The sequence below is a fragment of the Topomyia yanbarensis genome, chromosome 1 (genome assembly GCF_030247195.1).
Source record: "Topomyia yanbarensis strain Yona2022 chromosome 1, ASM3024719v1, whole genome shotgun sequence".
In the NCBI taxonomy this organism is placed as follows: Eukaryota; Metazoa; Arthropoda; class Insecta; order Diptera; family Culicidae; genus Topomyia; species Topomyia yanbarensis.
In genome coordinates, this window is record NC_080670.1 from 73500123 (window position 1) to 73521226 (window position 21104).

The 21104-nt window shown below is 31.9% G+C and overlaps 1 protein-coding gene across 5 annotated transcripts in view; it reads right to left on the minus strand.

Moving 5' to 3' along the window:
• LOC131677939 (cilia- and flagella-associated protein 43) overlaps positions 1–21104 on the minus strand; it is a 107809-nt gene that overhangs the window by 29186 nt on the left and 57519 nt on the right. For 4 of the 5 annotated variants that reach the window (XM_058958031.1, XM_058958033.1, XM_058958035.1 and 1 more), the window contains 2 exons: positions 7321–8501; positions 5512–5553 (listed from right to left, as the gene is read on the minus strand). In XM_058958031.1, coding sequence (XP_058814014.1) covers positions 5512–5553; positions 7321–8501 — 1223 coding nt within the window. The remainder of the gene's footprint in view (positions 1–5511; positions 5554–7320; positions 8502–21104) is intronic. The other variant, XM_058958036.1, reaches the window with a different exon arrangement.

The following is a 21104-nucleotide window of genomic DNA, read 5'->3' on the forward strand; positions in this document are numbered from 1 at the left end:
TACCATTTGAGATAATGCGTTGAACACTGCTCTAACTAATGTGTTCAAATGGGTGGGATGAAAAGAGGCGCTAAGATGAATACGGGAATAGAAACCCTACGTAGGATTTTAGAACGACCAAAAACCATTCGTATGAATTACATTTCCAGTCAGCGGCAACATTGGAAATTTGAACATTTATAGGTTAAGGTGCGGCAAATCCGACCGTGTGGGTAAGCCCTCACTCCTCGCTTATCGAAAGCTCGAAGCACTACGCAAACTTATATCAGTGTTGTCGTGTAGCACATCGAAAATAGTCATAATGGTAGCATAACAGCATTTTATTAGTCTATATTGAGATGCTCAAATGACACCAAGTGTGTTTTTACAACTTTTGATTCAAATTGAACACAGGATATATTTTGAGCGTTTTTTCAAAAAGATATATCTACAATGAGTGACTCTCTTTGTTACATTTCTTATAAAAGAAATGTATAGAATTCGCTCAAACTTTCAAGATTTTTTCCGAGGCCCGGAGGGCCGAGTCTTATATACCAATCGACTCAGCTCGACGATTTGGGACACTGTGTGTGTGTCTGTGTGTGTATGTAACGGACAAATTCTCAATTGTGTTTCTCAGCAATGGCTGAACCGATTTTATCCAAACCAATTTTTAATGAAAGACCTAAAAAACAGTATGAACGCTATTAATTTGTTTTTGATTCTGATGTTTAGTTTCCAAGATATGAATGTTTGAATGCGTAAAAATGGTGTTTTTTAAATTATCTGACGAAATCGACAATATAGATTAACAATTTATATGTTTTTAGACAGCTTTAACAAATACCTTTCGAACAAGCTATAGATTGTTGAAATCGGACTATTATCAAAAGAGATATTTAACATTAAATGCGGACGAAAGATTTTTATCATTTCACATTGCCAGAAATATGACCAAAAACATGTAATCTATTATTAACGCCAAAACAGCTTATTTTAGGTCAATAGTATCTTCGGAGAATTTAATGGAAGCAATATGCCCTTTCTTTTGGTATTGTGCTTTTGCTGATTAATCCTCCTATGAGTGAGATATTTTCACAAATTTTCTTGGAAGTGATTGTATTGAAATGATGTCTTCAGCAAATTTGTAGCTCTTACTTTTGCGAGTAACTTTACTGAAGACTTCAAATATCTATTTTGAATACTTTAAAAGTTATAGCTTGTTGTTTGTGGATTGCTCTGTCGCCTATTTATTGTACAATATAGTAATAATCCATTGAAATAATCCAAACATTATTTCGATAAAACGAATTTTGTAATTAATTTTTCTATCTACAACCGCTAGAAATAATCACTGAACACTTCCAAGTTGTCTGGAAGGAACTCGATAACTTATCAGTGCAAAAATGTTCATTTTTACGAACCTTCTGACTGCAATTTTTCTAACTTATAACTATCGGATTGATCTGAAACATATCGGAAAATAAAAGCGAAGTAAATAACTCCAAGCAACGGCGTAGCCAAGAGAAGGTTTTGGGGTTTAACACTATACAACCCCCTTCCCCCCACACCACATCCAAAAAAATATGGGATTGAAGTTGAAAATTTATTGATGCAGACTGATTTAATTCAATATTACAATAACAATTATCTGATCCGTAGATTGATAACCTGTTGTTGTAAACATCATGAGGACTTTTGATAAATTGTCGGAATGGGGTCCTGATATGTAACTGATCTATTGGTCTTGATTTCACAGTTGTCTAATAGCATCAATATCAAATCCCTGCCTGAAAACATTCCAATAGAAAATTCCAGAGTTCTGTAATCAATCATAATCCTCAGTATTATTTTCAAATTGATCTCGTTTTTGTAGAGATGTACTGCAATAAGGGTCTCTATTTAATAGGAAGCGAAGTTAAAATTGATTTAATGTCTATGAAACATGCTCACCAAAAAAATGCATAACTTTCAACATTTGCTAAAAATGTCTTTACCTTTCTCATACACTCTAAAATTCGTCAATCTAATCCCGACCGGGAGGGCCGAGTGTCATATGCCAATCGACTCAGTTTCTTCGAGATCGGAAAATGTCTGTGTGTGTATGTGGAAAAAAATGTGACCTCTGTTTCTCAGAGATGGCTAGACCGATTTGCACAAAGTTAGTTTCAAATGAAAGGTACAACCTTCCCCTCGGCTGCTATTGAATTTTTTATTGATTGGACTTTCTGTTCCGGAGTTACGAGTTGAAGAGTGCAATCAAACAGCAAATTCCCATATAAACTGAAATGAAAATTTTTCAAAATCAAATTTGTATTTTTGATGCCAAATGACTTTAAAATGCATCAAACATTGAGATGTTTGACAAAAATTGACTTTTTTGGACTTTGGTACATTTTTGCCTTTCTCATATAGAAAGGTTATGCAATCACTCTAAAAATCGTCAATCATACCGGCCCGGAGGGAGTATGCCGTGAGGGGTTGCTACTTTAAAATTAAAACTAGTTTAAAATTTCTTAACAAGTTGAAAAATTTCGGCAGGACCCGGACCTCCCGGATCTTTCTCCATGATCCGCCGCTGGTTTCAAGCGATGTTTCAGTATCACATAGTATCTCAAGATCGTGGCTGTCGATCCATTGTACGTATGTGCAAATCGTACTGAACATGTCTAATTCATTTCCACCATTGTATTGAAAATAACCAGCCATGGAATCGTAGTCTGGACAAATGAGACAAGCACAATTGCACCACTAGGTGGATTTAAACAGGTTTTTATTTTGGGAATGCATCGAGTTGAGACGAAAACGTAATATGATTAATAACGAGGATAACACTTTCCGAATGTAGAGAGAAATTTATGAAAAATGACGACTTCCATTCGACTCTAGCAGGTCTTGATCGATTTTGATGAGCATTTGATTTTTGTTGTATGACCAATTATATGTATAGGTCAAATGTTCAAAAACAGTAATTTAAGGTCAAGATAACATCATTTTGAAACCGCCAATTTCGGAGGTTTAGTATCTTCGATGAGTTTTACAAACGTTAAACAGCGCATCATTTGATAGAATTATTTTGACGGTATATCGTCCAAGAAGTATTTATGGTGAATTTTCTCAGGTTAATATTCATGACTACAATAAAGTCTCAACCAATTCGCTAAAGACACGAACTCTGTTACTATTTTCTGAAAAATTAATTCTGCATAATTTTAAAACTTCAAAAATTACGGTTTCGGAATTATGCCGTTTGGACAGTAAGATCGATTTTCACCAAACCCCCACCAATTGTAAAATTGGTATTGTAAAAAACTTACTTCAATGCTGATGGGACCGAAAAAGTAAACAATCGCCAATGGGGCGATACTATCATTTTGTTAATTTCAATAGCAAACACAAATTTTAATTTAATAATTTCAAATGCTTCATGAAGTTTTGGGTTTCGATCACTGAATCATGCAATCTAGGATGTAAAAAACACAATAGTTCTTAAATAGGAAATAAAACCAAGTTTGGAAATATTCACTGTTGATTTTCTTTGAATGGTATCACTGCTAGTATCGCCCTTTTCAAGAAAAAGCGTTGATTTCTTAGTTCGCAGTCGCGTTGGAAATTTGAGTAAAGTATAAACTTCAAATCGATTAAAAAAATCGATTTTTTTGGCTCAGTGCAATATATAACCCCTTTAGGAAAATTCAGTTTTCCCACCACAATTTAGATATTTTATTCAGAGCATTAGCAATAATTGATTTGGTTTGAGATTTCTAGCACTGATGTTGTCCTATGCTGATTTGAGCGATTCTCTGAGTCCTGCCACTATCCCATGTAGTATGTGTTACCAAAAACATCGCGAAGCATCATGTTCTAAATGTTCTCAAACGATATAATATCCGAAGAGAGTGAAAAGAGTTATAAGAAATGTCTCATCACACTGTTAGGTGGATTAAAAGCGTTTTTACTTTCTCTTTCGATTTTTACGGCGTCACTTATTTTACAGTACAGATCGAAAAACGGTGCTTTTGACTAGCATATTATGCAAAGACGGATAAATGTTTTAAGCGCCCGAATTATTAACAGAAGAGGAAGTAAACAAAGAGAGTCACTCATTGTAGATATGTCGTTTTGAATAAAAAGTCTAGATATCTGATTGTTAAAGCGATCGCATAAAAATGGTAAGTGGATTTATATTCTTTGAATAATGTCCTACAAAGTGCATAAGTGGTTCAATTTTTTCATATTTTTTTTACTTGCGTCGTAATGAAAAACGACGTGGTGGGGCAAATCTGACCTCTAAGTAGTGGGGTAAATCCGTCCACTTTTTTGCTATGAAATTATTTATTTATCAAATTAAATTGTATTTTTATTATTTTTTTTAGTACAATTGTTCGTAATTACAAACGAACGACACTAAAACGTAATGAATACAGTATCCGTCGAGCAGTTGCTGCGATGCAATTATGAATATCTTTACGTGCTGCTGCTCATGATTTTGACATTCCGAGATTAACATTAAATTCCATTTTCTTTTAGTACCATTCAATAACATAACATTCATTGATTTATCGTTGAAGAACCATTAAATTTGGGTAATATCTGTACCATCTGTACAGGGTATACCAAATGGGTTGAAAACGAAATAAGGATATCTTGAATTTTGACCGAGACTAACAAATTTTACTCATCTTTGATTAAAATGTGTTTGGTTAAGTGGTGTTAAGAAAAGATTTCCAATATTTTTTTAGAGCAGCGCTTTTTTGTTTTGTTCGTTTATGAAATTTGTATGGATATTAGTACGAGAAATCCTATTTTTTTCATTTTTATTTCCAAAAATCAAAATTGTTCCTTAAGTATAGAACTTATTGATTCAAGTCCATGAAGTAACTAAGAAATTTGCCAACTGTGCTAGAGAGTGATAGCTGTTTAAAACTCGATGGTTCAAATTAGAGGAAAAGTCGTTTTTTTCGGTCAGCGCTCAATAAGATGAGAAACATGAAAAGTATTAGTTTGTAACTTTTCTTCAAGCAATAATATTGATCAAATATTTTGAATCATTAATCTAAACATAACAAATCAAAAGACTATAAGAAAGTGAACAACTAAAATGGCGAGTAAAATGTTCATCCGCTTGAGTGAATTTAATCTCAAATCCACGTTATATTTGAAATCAATTTTCAAATATAACGTGGATTTGAAGTAAAATTAAGGACGATTTCCCAAATCATCGAAATCAAGGATATGTCCTTTAAAAAGATGACGGTTGGTAACCCTATGTAATATCAATCAAAACATAGGCGGTCTGGTTTACCCTACCATTTTTGAAAACATCAAAAATAAACTTTTTCGTACAACGCTTGCATCACAAAATTTTCGAAACCCAGTGAAATATTTGCCTCAAAAATGAAGAATTGTTAGAATAGAAGCTATAAGTTAGAATAGTTGGTTAGTATAGAAAGGAGTGTATTTTCTACATTTACTAGCACATTAAAAAATGAACGATATTATGCAGCTCTCTAAAAATCAGACAAAACTTACGTTATCAGCACTCCAAAACATGTTCTGAACCTGTGAGAAACGCTGTTCGATAGTGTAAATTTATGTAATAGTTCAATTGATCAATTGCTTCATTATTTAATTGTTGAGTAGGTTTAGCCTTTTATTTTTTTTTGTTAAATTGTTTATTAAATTGTTGAATTTCTGAACTGCTGAGTTGTTGATTTATTGAATTGTTGATTTGTTGTTTTGTTGAATTGTTTATTTGTTAATTAGTTGATTTGTGTGAGTTTATATGTTGATTTGTTTCTATTGTTATCTATCTATTTCTTTAACTGTTCATTCGTTTGTTAGTTTATCAGTTTATTAGTTTATTAGTTTATTAGTTTATTAGTTTATTAGTTTATTAGTTTATTAGTTTATTAGTTTATTAGTTTATTAGTTTATTAGTTTATTAGTTTATTAGTTTATTAGTTTATTAGTTTATTAGTTTATTAGTTTATTAGTTTATTAGTTTATTAGTTTATTAGTTTATTAGTTTATTAGTTTATTAGTTTATTAGTTTATTAGTTTATTAGTTTATTAGTTTATTAGTTTATTAGTTTATTAGTTTATTAGTTTATTAGTTTATTAGTTTATTAGTTTATTAGTTTATTAGTTTATTAGTTTATTAGTTTATTAGTTTATTAGTTTATTAGTTTATTAGTTTATTAGTTTATTAGTTTATTAGTTTATTAGTTTATTAGTTTATTAGTTTATTAGTTTATTAGTTTATTAGTTTATTAGTTTATTAGTTTATTAGTTTATTAGTTTATTAGTTTATTAGTTTATTAGTTTATTAGTTTATTAGTTTATTAGTTTATTAGTTTATTAGTTTATTAGTTTATTAGTTTATTAGTTTATTAGTTTATTAGTTTATTAGTTTATTAGTTTATTAGTTTATTAGTTTATTAGTTTATTAGTTTATTAGTTTATTAGTTTATTAGTTTATTAGTTTATTAGTTTATTAGTTTATTAGTTTATTAGTTTATTAGTTTATTAGTTTATTAGTTTATTAGTTTATTAGTTTATTAGTTTATTAGTTTATTAGTTTATTAGTTTATTAGTTTATTAGTTTATTAGTTTATTAGTTTATTAGTTTATTAGTTTATTAGTTTATTAGTTTATTAGTTTATTAGTTTATTAGTTTATTAGTTTATTAATTTATTAGTTTATTAGTTTATTAGTTTATCAGTTTATTAGTTTATTAGTTTATTAGTTTATTAGTTTATTAGTTTATTAGTTTATTAGTTTATTAGTTTATTAGTTTATTAGTTTATTAGTTTATTAGTTTATTAGTTTATTAGTTTATTAGTTCATTAGTTTATTAGTTTGTTAGTATATTAGTTTATTAGTTTATTAGTTTATTAGTTTATTAGTTTATTAGTTTATTAGTTTATTAGTTTGTTAGTATATTAGTTTATTAGTTTATTAGTTTATTAGTTTATTAGTTTATTAGTTTATTAGTTTATTAGTTTATTAGTTTATTAGTTTATTAGTTTATTAGTTTATTAGTTTATTAGTTTATTAGTTTATTAGTTTATTAGTTTATTAGTTTATTAGTTTATTAGTTTATTAGTGAATTAGTTTATTAGTTTATTAGTTTATTAGTTTATTAGTTTATTAGTTTATTAGTTTATTAGTTTATTAGTTTATTAGTTTATTAGTTTATTCGTTTATTAGTTTATTCGTTTATTTGTTGATTTATTTGTTTTTTGTTTGTTTAATTGCCCATTTGTTCATTTGTTCGAATGTATATTTGTTTGTTGTTTACCTTTTTACTAGTTTCTTTGATTTCGTATTTAAACTTACTGATGAAGTGGGTCGCATCTTGCTAGTTGAATACCTCCATTAGTTCGGTTACCATCGACAAAGAATGCCAGCAATTTATCAGTTTTGCTATCGTATATAGAGATTAGTCCGTCGATACTCCAGGTTACAATATGAAATTGGTCAACGTGGATCATGAACTGAGGAACCTGATGTTTAACCTTTATAGTTCCACATTTTTTTATTCGTAAGCATGCATCGCTTTCGTATATTATTTCAAGTATATCGATGTCATTTGTTCTGTAAGCAATCGCCAGGTATAGCGAATCTCCGTCGATTTTTTTGTCTAGTTCAGCATACTTTTTGGTTAATTCCTTTATCTGAAAAATGCTGATCTTGTTTTCAAGAGCAATGCTAATGTGCATGACTTGGCTAGTGATTCTCGACCTGTCGTTCATCAACCCAACAATTTCGATTGTATTATTGCGAACAGAAAATATTGGTCGCGGCAGATTTTCTGGTAGTACGACGTGATAGATAACATCCATGGAGCCCCCAGGTAGACCTTTGATGCAAAATAGATTATTGTCTACGTCGAAAACAGCAATGTATAGTCCATCGTTTGAGAAACGTATGCTCTTAATTGCCACATGACAAAGATGAAAATCTGTAAGCAGGGAGGGTTCTTCTGGTCGATGTAGAGACAACAGTTGTACTATTCCAGTATACGTTCCAACAACTATGAATGGATATAAAGGATGTTCTTGTATGCAGTGCATTTGACCCACGGCATATTTGCTCAATCTTGCTCCAGTTGCTACGCTAGCTATGATCAATTCATCGATAAAATTGGAACAAACCAGAGTGTCTCCCAATGGATTAACGATGACAATTGTTTTTACCTGGCAGCTCAATTCTTTGATTGGTAAGGAATGTACGTTCCGTATATCATTATCTACTAGTGTGCAGACCAAATTTCCGCTTGTCGTTATTCCGTAAAGTCCTTTGCTAGCACAATAATGTAATAATAGTGAATACTCCTCAGACAGTTTAGTACTCCACATTTTACTCCATGAACCTTTTTGGCGTTTGTGAAAACTAACACTTCTCTCAGGTTCACCAACTAACAGCCCGCCTTTGCAGTAGTATATCAATGGAGTGCACCTGAGGGGTTCTTCTCTTGGGGCGATTATTTCATTAACTTGTCCAGAATTGGCCGCAAACTGAAAATGAATCATATAAAATTAGGTCACAAGTTAGCTTCTGAAAGAATTCATGTTAGGCTAATTTTATTTTCGATTATTTCAAAGCTGCATGAACAAGACGCGAAAACAGATATTTTTGTATTTTTTCTATTACCTATTGTGAAAGCAACTATTTGTTCCACTTAGCAACGAGATGAGGCATCCTGTTTGGTGATTCATTAGATTTCCGACCTCATGCGAAATACACCCCCCATTTTGACATGAGGTGAACACAGTTTGAATTGCAAAGATAAGTAAAAAAACAAATCAGTATAATTAATGGAATAAATGAGTTGCATAAATGGGTCAAAAGAATGAAGTACGCAAAATCCAAACTAATAATAGCATGAATAAAAAGAACACAATAAATAAAACGAATACACTGAATAAAGTGAATTAAATGAATGAAATGAATGAAATGAATGAAATGAATGAAATGAATGAAATGAATGAAATGAATGAAATGAATGAAATGAATGAAACGAATGAAACGAATGAAACGAATGAAACGAATGAAACGAATGAAACGAATGAAACGAATGAAACGAATGAAACGAATGAAACGAATGAAACGAATGAAACGAATGAAACGAATGAAACGAATGAAACGAATGAAACGAATGAAACGAATGAAACGAATGAAACGAATGAAACGAATGAAACGAATGAAACGAATGAAACGAATGAAACGAATGAAACGAATGAAACGAATGAAACGAATGAAACGAATGAAACGAATGAAACGAATGAAACGAATGAAACGAATGAAACGAATGAAACGAATGAAACGAATGAAACGAATGAAACGAATGAAACGAATGAAACGAATGAAACGAATGAAACGAATGAAACGAATGAAACGAATGAAACGAATGAAACGAATGAAACGAATGAAACGAATGAAACGAATGAAACGAATGAAACGAATGAAACGAATGAAACGAATGAAACGAATGAAACGAATGAAACGAATGAAACGAATGAAACGAATGAAACGAATGAAACGAATGAAACGAATGAAACGAATGAAACGAATGAAACGAATGAAACGAATGAAACGAATGAAACGAATGAAACGAATGAAACGAATGAAACGAATGAAACGAATGAAACGAATGAAACGAATGAAACGAATGAAACGAATGAAACGAATGAAACGAATGAAACGAATGAAACGAATGAAACGAATGAAACGAATGAAACGAATGAAACGAATGAAACGAATGAAACGAATGAAACGAATGAAACGAATGAAACGAATGAAACGAATGAAACGAATGAAACGAATGAAACGAATGAAACGAATGAAACGAATGAAACGAATGAAACGAATGAAACGAATGAAACGAATGAAACGAATGAAACGAATGAAACGAATGAAACGAATGAAACGAATGAAACGAATGAAACGAATGAAACGAATGAAACGAATGAAACGAATGAAACGAATGAAACGAATGAAACGAATGAAACGAATGAAACGAATGAAACGAATGAAACGAATGAAACGAATGAAACGAATGAAACGAATGAAACGAATGAAACGAATGAAACGAATGAAACGAATGAAACGAATGAAACGAATGAAACGAATGAAACGAATGAAACGAATGAAACGAATGAAACGAATGAAACGAATGAAACGAATGAAACGAATGAAACGAATGAAACGAATGAAACGAATGAAACGAATGAAACGAATGAAACGAATGAAACGAATGAAACGAATGAAACGAATGAAACGAATGAAACGAATGAAACGAATGAAACGAATGAAACGAATGAAACGAATGAAACGAATGAAACGAATGAAACGAATGAAACGAATGAAACGAATGAAACGAATGAAACGAATGAAACGAATGAAACGAATGAAACGAATGAAACGAATGAAACGAATGAAACGAATGAAACGAATGAAACGAATGAAACGAATGAAACGAATGAAACGAATGAAACGAATGAAACGAATGAAACGAATGAAACGAATGAAACGAATGAAACGAATGAAACGAATGAAACGAATGAAACGAATGAAACGAATGAAACGAATGAAACGAATGAAACGAATGAAACGAATGAAACGAATGAAACGAATGAAACGAATGAAACGAATGAAACGAATGAAACGAATGAAACGAATGAAACGAATGAAACGAATGAAACGAATGAAACGAATGAAACGAATGAAACGAATGAAACGAATGAAACGAATGAAACGAATGAAACGAATGAAACGAATGAAACGAATGAAACGAATGAAACGAATGAAACGAATGAAACGAATGAAACGAATGAAACGAATGAAACGAATGAAACGAATGAAACGAATGAAACGAATGAAACGAATGAAACGAATGAAACGAATGAAACGAATGAAACGAATGAAACGAATGAAACGAATGAAACGAATGAAACGAATGAAACGAATGAAACGAATGAAACGAATGAAACGAATGAAACGAATGAAACGAATGAAACGAATGAAACGAATGAAACGAATGAAACGAATGAAACGAATGAAACGAATGAAACGAATGAAACGAATGAAACGAATGAAACGAATGAAACGAATGAAACGAATGAAACGAATGAAACGAATGAAACGAATGAAACGAATGAAACGAATGAAACGAATGAAACGAATGAAACGAATGAAACGAATGAAACGAATGAAACGAATGAAACGAATGAAACGAATGAAACGAATGAAACGAATGAAACGAATGAAACGAATGAAACGAATGAAACGAATGAAACGAATGAAACGAATGGAACGAATGGAACGAATGAAACGAATGAAACGAATAAAACGAATGAAACGAATGAAACGAATGAAACGAATGAAACGAATGAAACGAATGAAACGAATGAAACGAATGAAACGAATGAAACGAATGAAACGAATGAAACGAGTGAAACGAATGAAACGAATGAAACGAATGAAACGAATGGAACGAATGAAACGAATGGAACGAATGAAACGAATGGAACGAATGAAACGAATGAAACGAATGAAACGAATGAAACGAATGAAACGAATGAAACGAATGAAACGAATGAAACGAATGAAACGAATGAAACGAATGAAACGAATGAAACGAATGAAACGAATGAAACGAATGAAACGAATGAAACGAATGAAACGAATGAAACGAATGAAACGAATGAAACGAATGAAACGAATGAAACGAATGAAACGAATGAAACGAATGAAACGAATGAAACGAATGAAACGAATGAAACGAATGAAACGAATGAAACGAATGAAACGAATGAAACGAATGAAACGAATGAAACGAATGAAACGAATGAAACGAATGAAACGAATGAAACGAATGAAACGAATGAAACGAATGAAACGAATGAAACGAATGAAACGAATGAAACGAATGAAACGAATGAAACGAATGAAACGAATGAAACGAATGAAACGAATGAAACGAGTGAAACGAATGAAACGAATGAAACGAATGAAACGAGTGAAACGAATGAAACGAATGAAACGAATGAAACGAATGAAACGAATGAAACGAATGAAACGAATGGAACGAATGGAACGAATGAAACGAATGAAACGAATGAAACGAATGAAACGAATGAAACGAATGAAACGAATGAAACGAATGAAACGAATGAAGCGAATGAACCGAATGAAACGAATTTTATGAATAAAAGGAACAAAAGGAATAAAAGGAATTAAATTAATAAAAGAATAAAATGAATATAATGAATAAAATGAATAATAAGAATAGTATGAATAGAATCAATAAACCGAATAAAAGAAACAAAATGAAAAAAAATGAATAATATGAATAAAATGAACAAAATGAGTAAAACGAATAAAATGAATAAAATGAATAATATTAATGAATTAAATAATATGAATAGAATGAATAAAATAAATAAAATGAATAGAATGAACAAAATGAATAAAATGAATAATTTGAATAAATTGAATAATATGAATAGAATGAAAAAAACTGAATAAAATGAACAAAATGAATAAAATGAATAAAATTAATAAAATGAATAGAAGGAATAAAATGAATAAAATAATGAAATGACTAAAATGAATAAAATGAAATGAATAAAAAGAATCAAATGAATAGAATGAATAAAATTAATAAAAATAAATAAAATATATAAAATGAAGGGAATGAATAAAAGAATAAAATGAATTAAATGAATTAAAATAATAAAATGAATAGAATAAAATCCTCTTCTTCGAGTTCCGGTGAACCAACTACGCCGACAGAGCACTGTTACCGGACTCCAGTGTATTTTTAACCATGTGGCTACGGCCTTCGGCTTCAACTGGATGAGGCATCCGATTATAGCTAAAATATTTTTTTTCTAAAATGTATTTAGTTTGAGCAACCACCATTGGGGCCAAGAGGTCTGTTGGCGAAGGCACAACAAATAAACAACAAAAACAATAAACATCTCCCATCGTTAAAATGAAAACAACCCGATTCAAGAGCATGGGAAGCATTGGTCTAGAAGCGACTGAGCTCACCATATGTTGACTACTGTCAACGTCTGTACATCGACATAGGGATGCCACCCCTGATGAGGAAAGATCATTTTTCAGACGACACAATATGCAATACTCTGTAGCAATATTTTTGATGACATTGTCTATGTGAGTCTTGAATATTATCTTGTCATCAATAATTATTCCAAAATATTTCAACTCACCAACGCGATCAATAGTCTCACCATTAATTTTCACATTAACATCGGGTCTGTTATGACCAGGTTGATTTAGTTTTAGCAATATATAACTTTCTAAAAACTAGTTTTCTGAGTCCTTTCACATAAATATTTTTCAAACCACTTATGTGCTATCCCTCTGATATCGAATCGCTCTAAAGTTTGCAAAGTAAGGGTGGAATTGCTTAAAAGGCGCGCTTCGGATCCAAAAATACATAATTAATCTCTTGAACCTCGATACTCTTTTTCCATTTCGCTAAAACTAGATTCAAGGCGGTTTCGCAACAGTGTCCCTCTCAGTATCCTGGTTGCTCCGGAATATGCAAATTATTTATATTCAAATATATTATCAGCTGGTCCTTAAGGATTGGGGGGGGGGGGGGTTTGTAAGGGTTTCAGCGTAAAAAAACATTTTTTGTGATTTTTTTAGAACTTTGGGTGAAGCGAATTGATCAAAACTTTTAAGCATTATAGTGTATCATTTCAGTAACATGCTGTAATTTTTTCATGCAAAAATATCGACAAACGACTCGGTGACGAAGCTTTTTGTAGAACGTCTCTGGAGAAACATGATTTTCGGTGTTACCTGCCTCCCAAAAACTACTTAATTGATTTCTTTCAAATTCTACGTTGAAAATGCCTAACCCCTACGGTGAGTTTTTGAGATAATAATGTATAATAAAGCAAAAACTAACTCAGTTTCGGACCTAACTGCTGTCATGCCGTTTGTTTGAAGCCAGTTTGAAAACCGAGTTGGGTTCCAACTTGAAATATATTTCGGGTTAGCTCACACCACCGCTGTTTTGCGAGAACCCAACTCAGTTCCATTAAAACGTTTGTTTGAAGCAACTAACCTGGGTTAGTTTCTAGGTTCTCAATCAAACACGACATAACCCAGGTTAGTTGCTTCAAACAAACGTTTTTAATGGAACTGAGTTAGGTTCTCGCAAAACAGCGGTGGTTTGAGCCAACCCGAAATATATTTCAGGTTGGAGCCCAACTCGGTTTTCAGTTCAATGGCGCATAACCTAGGTTTTGATCCTGGCTTCAAACAAACGGTTTGACAGCAGTTAGGTCTGAATCTGAGTTAGTTTCTGCCTACTTAAAAAGGGCACATGATGCAATGCACTACTTTTAAAATATATTGTTCGAAAATCGCGATTTGTGCAGAAAAACTATATGATAGCGACATCTAGGGAATTACACTACCAGTCAAAAGTTTAAGTACACTTGTTTTTTTTTTGAATTTTGCACAATTGAGTGGGTTTCTCAGTAGACTTTGTCAAGCACGTGCGTCTTCACTATATCATGTTGCTACACGCTACTGGTCATAGTGTAGTAGGGGTTTTGACGCCTTTAGGTGACGCGTAGATCACAAACAATCTTGTTATGACAGGTTGTATTCTTTTGATGCGTCGAGTACATAATACGCGTAACATCGTAGTGCTACCAGAGCTCACTCCAAAAATTATATTCCAAATTGTTTTTTTATATTTTTCCTTACTCAAAGGTAAGTAGAAAAAATTTTATATTGAAAATTGTAACTGTCGGAAAAATACCTATTCAAATTGACCCAATTCGAAGATTATTATCTCATTATTAAAAAGTGAAAAAACTACATATTTTATGTGTCTATCGCAAAGCTGCAAATTTTCAACAAGTTGTTTTGAACTTAAAGGAAGAACAAATCTCAAATCATGCCCTACTATGTTCAATTCGCAGTTTTTCGTTTGTATCATTCATTCAAACAGCCGAGCTGCTCAATCATTTTCCATTCATTTTCGATTTCATTGACCCTGTGAATATCTCTGTACTGGGATATTGACTACGTTTTTGAGCATGAGCATGAGCATGAGCATGATGTCCGTACAATTCGTAGTTGCTACTCCGTGATTGACCAGAACAAGCGAAATTTCACAGAGAATCAATGAATGGGGCCTGGGAGTAGCTACCCATCCTCAATGTGCACGTTTCGAGAGTCATATTCTTTGAAATGTCAATAACGGCGCCGGCCACGTCCTTACAGTCATCGGGGAAGGAAAAGAATGTTAGTGTAACAAACGTTGTTATGGAGACCGTGTATACCTCTGCATCTCCACGTTTGCCACGGGAAGGAGTTTTTGTTAGTAGGATGGGGTAAAGAGTTAGACAAAATCTGGATTCACTTTGATGAGTGATGTTATTTATGTCACTCTCAGAACTGTGATCATGTGTTTATTGCTCTGGACAGCCGGCTGCCGAAAATTTATAATAAATTTATCGTGTGTTGAGTTTATTCGGGAATGCTCGGTTTACAAAAAGTGCAACTTCAACTCCGGACATCCGACCGTCGGGAGTGTTGCTTGTGTTTAATTGAATCACGATCACGACGCGAACAACTTTATTATTCCATGCTTATGTATTCCGGCGAAACATGCCATTCCAAGAACAATACGATGTGTGAAAACTTTGGTATTTATTATTATAAGAAATTAGATGACAATTATGTATTTATTTATTTCTCCATAAATTGTTCTATAAGATGTAGACTCTTATTTTATCATTATTCGCGCGTGTTATGCTAACTGAAGTAAATTTTAAGTGGTACAAAACAAGTACCTAGTACCTGAATTGGTGGAATTTTTATGTCGAACATACCACCAATGACGAGCGCGTGTTTTTATACTAATAACTAAAACAAGATTATAGAACGAAAAGAAACTAATTCACTAATTTAAAGCCACCGCATGCTCAAACCAGAAAAAGCACACGATGCAAGAAATAAAGGGACTCCTTATTTTTTCGCCCCTTGACACATGAATTGAACTATAATATTATTATGCGGATCAGTTCCGTAGTTCGTCCAACAGATACTAACCAAACAAAGAAACCGATCCGTTCAGTCATCATCCGAAGAATACGTGCTCTCCCACAACGCACAGTGGTACGAGCCCGGACTTAAGTCCATATATGAAGGTTATGCGATATTCTCACTAGTATTTTTCTCGTATCAGCTGAGCCATCGGAGACATTTTCGCGAGATTTTAGGTGTTTTGAATGCAAAATGAATTTTTGACAGCTTTTTGAAGGGCATAACTCAAGTGTTTTTTGCATTATTTGACTATAGGAACTATATACGGTTATTCTCGTTTTTCAAAGAAACGGTTGATTTTATGAATTGCATTACTTCACCAAAATTATCCGTGTGATAAAATTACATCGTAAAATCGCCAAAAATAAGTCACTAGTTGGTTTAGTTAGTGTTTAGATAATTGTTTGTCATGAATTTTTATTGAATTCGAACTTCTAAAGCGATAACAACAACGACGCCCGTGAATGCCCGCGATCACACTATACTCATTTGAAAGCTTTTCATTTTCTCTTTAAAATGAGCCTATGCTAGTTTTGCGAAAACTTGCGATAAGCAGTCAAAATTTGAAAAAACTGTGGATGGAGACGCATGGTTATTACTGATATTTAATTTAAATATTCACTTTATGACTAGCATAATGAAACTAATTTATGCACAACTTTCAAATAGCATTTAGAGCATGATCTACAAGGGTTTTACTAGGGATCAAGAGTAAGGAGCCGAGTGGGAAGTATGGTTTTTAAGTTGTAAAGGAATTAAGAATGTTTAAAATTCAGTAAATATTTTCAACCATCTGAAATGTGTCATTAAATGTTTCATGAATTATTTTTGCTAACTTACGCAATAACTGTCAAATTGAGTGAACACAGTTGAGTTCTAGTCATTTGGTGAGACTATTTTTTCCGAGTTTGCATAGCACTGATATAGCTTAAGGGTATGCGATATTATCCAAATAAAATATGACCATTTTTAAATGAACCATATACGCGAAAAAAGGGTTTTTGGATCTATTTTAATTTAAGGTATGAAATAAGAAATCTAAGCAACTTAAAACACACAACCAACAAAATCGTTAACCATCTTGTTGATTAGTGAATGTAAATCAATATTCCACTAAGACGCTCAAAATGTTTGTTTTGAAAATGAAAAAAAAATGTAGTTTTTATACCAAGTAACCCACTAATGAATTAAACGTTCCAAAATTAGACAATCCCATCTTATTTGATCCTTTAAAATAATATAGTCATTTCTAAAGCCCCATAATGAGATGTCAATCAATTCGTTTCAACTCGGAAAATAAATTTCAAAATTACAATTGAAAGAAATCTTTATAAAAGACAAATTATTTACTTTTGAGCCACTCTAATAAGCAGTAAAGTTAATTTCTATTTTTATAACCAACATAGGAATTCAGCGCACAAAAATGTCTTTAAAAAAATTTTAAACCTTCACAACAAAATAATTATTTTTGAGCCACCCTAATGTATAATGATTTTTTTTTTGTAAATGTTAATATCAAAAACGATTTAGCACACGAAAATTAATACACACAAATTTTAAGAACGATCTAGAAAAAAAAATATTTTTGATACACCCTAATGAATAGTAAATATTCATTTTTGAAATGTTTTAATATCCAAAACGAATTCAGCGTACCAAAATTACATAAAAACGTCCTATATGGACCGATACGGAAAAGTTTGGACTTTAGTCCACCTTTTGTTCTAAGTCGTGCCACTGTGCAACGCCCTCAAATCAACGAACGCCCAAAACCACGTACAAGATATGTACAACCTCTAATACAACAAAAAAAACGACGCGCTGATCACTTCCACATATAATATACAAACGAATAAAATAAAAATGTCAATAATAACTACAATTTATGCAATAAAATATCAATTGTCACACAAACAAAGATATAGCAAGTTGCTCGGTTAGAATGAGTAGGCATACACTGAGTCCAAATGAAAAAAGCAGGATTAAAAAAATTGGTTATAAAAGAATTTGTTGCGAATAGCTGAAAACACTTCAGCATCCTATTCTCATTGTACTTCCAAAATCATTGGGATATTGACTAGGTTTTTCAAGCAAAACTACTCTGAGCATACTTCTTACGGTAAGCTTGAAATCGCAAAATATGTCAACATTTGACCTAAACTGGCCTCTAAGAGAAGATGACAATTTTGATTGGTGAATGAAAAAGCATCAATTTGAATTGAAGACGTACGGTTTGGCTAGGAAAATCCCGCCAACTTGAAAGTGATTGATTAAAAGAGGCTTTGAATTTGAATCATGGTTGAGTTTGATTGAGATTGAGAAAGTTGGCATTTGAAAATGAAAATTTGCACCACTGGTCAATCGTAGAGAAATGGATCGAAAAATAATTATAAATAATATTAATTGATAACAATAAATGAAGAAAACCATAGTATTTTGAATATTACAATAGCATTGTAGGGTGAACTTAAACTTTTGACTTTTTGCAGTATTTTTCAGTAAAAAAAAACAAAATAAATAAAATGAAATATAGCATAGTGCTTTCGCATAGGCCTGCTAAGCCAAGACAAGTTTCGGCTTCACTTGTGTCTCATCGGCATAAACAGAACTTCTGCTCGAACGGGACATCACGTTTGATCAGTCGTTTGATTGAAACACATAGTGTGTTTTAGTTTTAAGGGATTTGCGTCAAGCCGGCGCTAATCTATTCCGACAATGTGTTAGTGTCGGTTTCTGATGAGGCGAAGCCGAAACGTAACATAGTATGAAATAAGGATTTGTGCCCTCCTGTACAAAGACTGGTTTTTACCAACAAATTTTCACCCTAGTGAGAAATTTTGGTTTTTACCAAATTTTCCTCCTTAGGGTGAAATATAGCATAGAACAAAATAAAAGTTGAAAATATAATTGCAAAATAAAATGATTTTTTTGTAAACGCTAGGCTAAAAATAAAAGGAACTGTAATTGCATTATTAGAAAGTTGTTAATAAGACAGCATTTTTAATAACTTTAACCCTTTGCGACGCGAATTTTTTCATTGTTAATACTATTATTTTTAGCTTTATATAGGTTTTCGGGGTCGCTGGTTCTGACGTCGAAAATGTAAAATTCAAAATGGCGGATCCAATAAGGCGACTGTGTTTGGCTAAATTTCATGTTTTTTATATTGGCCTAAAATTCACAATAGCGGATCCAATATCGTCGCTGTTGTGCTATCTTATGACAAGCGCCATTTAGCACATTTCGAGAAAAACGATTTTTAAAGTTTGAGACTGAATATCTTGAAACTTATTAATGGTATAAACAATCCAAAGAAGACAATTGATGCTTCTATCTATTCTGCATTAATCTCTCAAATATTACGAAGATCGGGTGACTAGGTTGCGAGTTTTTACTATGAATGTAAACAAAAGTCGCACTCACACGTGTCATAGACGTGTATTGATGACAAAATTTGTATGACGTGTCTTAATCGTGCATGGAAAATTTTCCATAGAAAAAATCATTAATTTTTAATTTTTATTCATATCTTTGGTTTTCTTTGGTCTATAACGAATTGGTCGGATGCATTTTAATGGAAATGAGTCAGGGAATCAAGAAAAAATAGTTATTTTTGGTTAGAGTGTTGCCAAATATGCTATATTTCCAGTTTAAAACTTAAACTGCGTTTTTCTCACAACTCGTGTATTTTTCTTTTGAAAATTTTTATGCCATTGTGTTCCTCAGACATTTTTACACATAAAAACATCTGAAACTTCAATATAACTTGAGCAAATCCCTCGATACAGTGATTTGAAGCAAAAAACTCAATTTCTCATCACGTTTCTCGCTATATCTACGTAACCAACTAGAATTTCAAAATTTTGAAAACGCCACTTTGTAGAGATTTTTCAGACAAGTAATGTGGCATATCTAACTCAGTTTACCCCAAAATGGCGTTTGTCTTAAGACAGCACAACAGCGACGATATGGCGACTGCTTGGTTAAATTTCGAGTTTTTTTATATTGGCCCAAAACGTCTTACAAGGGGATTTTCGGGGTCGCTGTTTCTGATTCTAACATCAGGATCGTAATCAGTGCCTCCAAAAACTCTCGTAAATCGAGTTTTACGCTCATTGTAACACAATTCGCAAATTTCATTGTGCCATTGTGCCATTTTAAATTTTCAAATTCTGTTATCAGAATCGTTATCAGCGATCTCAATAACCACATAATCTATTTTTATGATAGATGAGAAGAGATCCTTGTCTCTCAGAATTTTTATAGATCAACATAATAATAAACTCCATTTTTGCAAAGTTTAATATTTTTTTTTCGAAAAAACTGTCCTACGAAAAATTTTGCAAAAAATCTACTATTTAGCTCAATGTTTGAAATACTTGTAAAAAAAATTTTGATTTCCAGGACTTTTAGTTCAGACATAGCCGAATTGATTGTAAAAAACGAGATTTTCGAGCTTTGATTGTTTATAAATAATAAGTAATTAACTGATTCGAATGATTTGTGCTAGTTGTACTCCTTGCATCCATAAGAGTTGATTAAAAAAAATCTTATTTATATGTCAACGCTAACTAGAAATCCAATAAAAACTTAGAAGAAGTAGGTGGAACGTATACGTCCCACTGCACCTCAAAGGGTTAAGTATGCTTCTAAATTTATTAGTATTTGCCAGTCATAAATATAATTTTCTTATACAATATCAATACTAAATATCATTTCGAAGTAAAATGCTCTAAGGAAAAAATTTCCGAAAAATTTTGGTTTTTTTTAACAAAAATATTTAGTAATGAAAATACGCCCTTTTAATAAGTTACTCACAAATACCAAACGCAAAGAAAAACATAACACGTTTAAAATTTATTTGCAAATGAAAAAAATGTGGAGAAAATAACATTAACAGATTTTAGAACAAAAAATATTATATTATTTCAAAATTTCTTTTAATGTATAAATTTTATTTAATTTATTTTCCTTATATAATTTAGTTATAGAATGCATTTCAAAATGATTTTTTC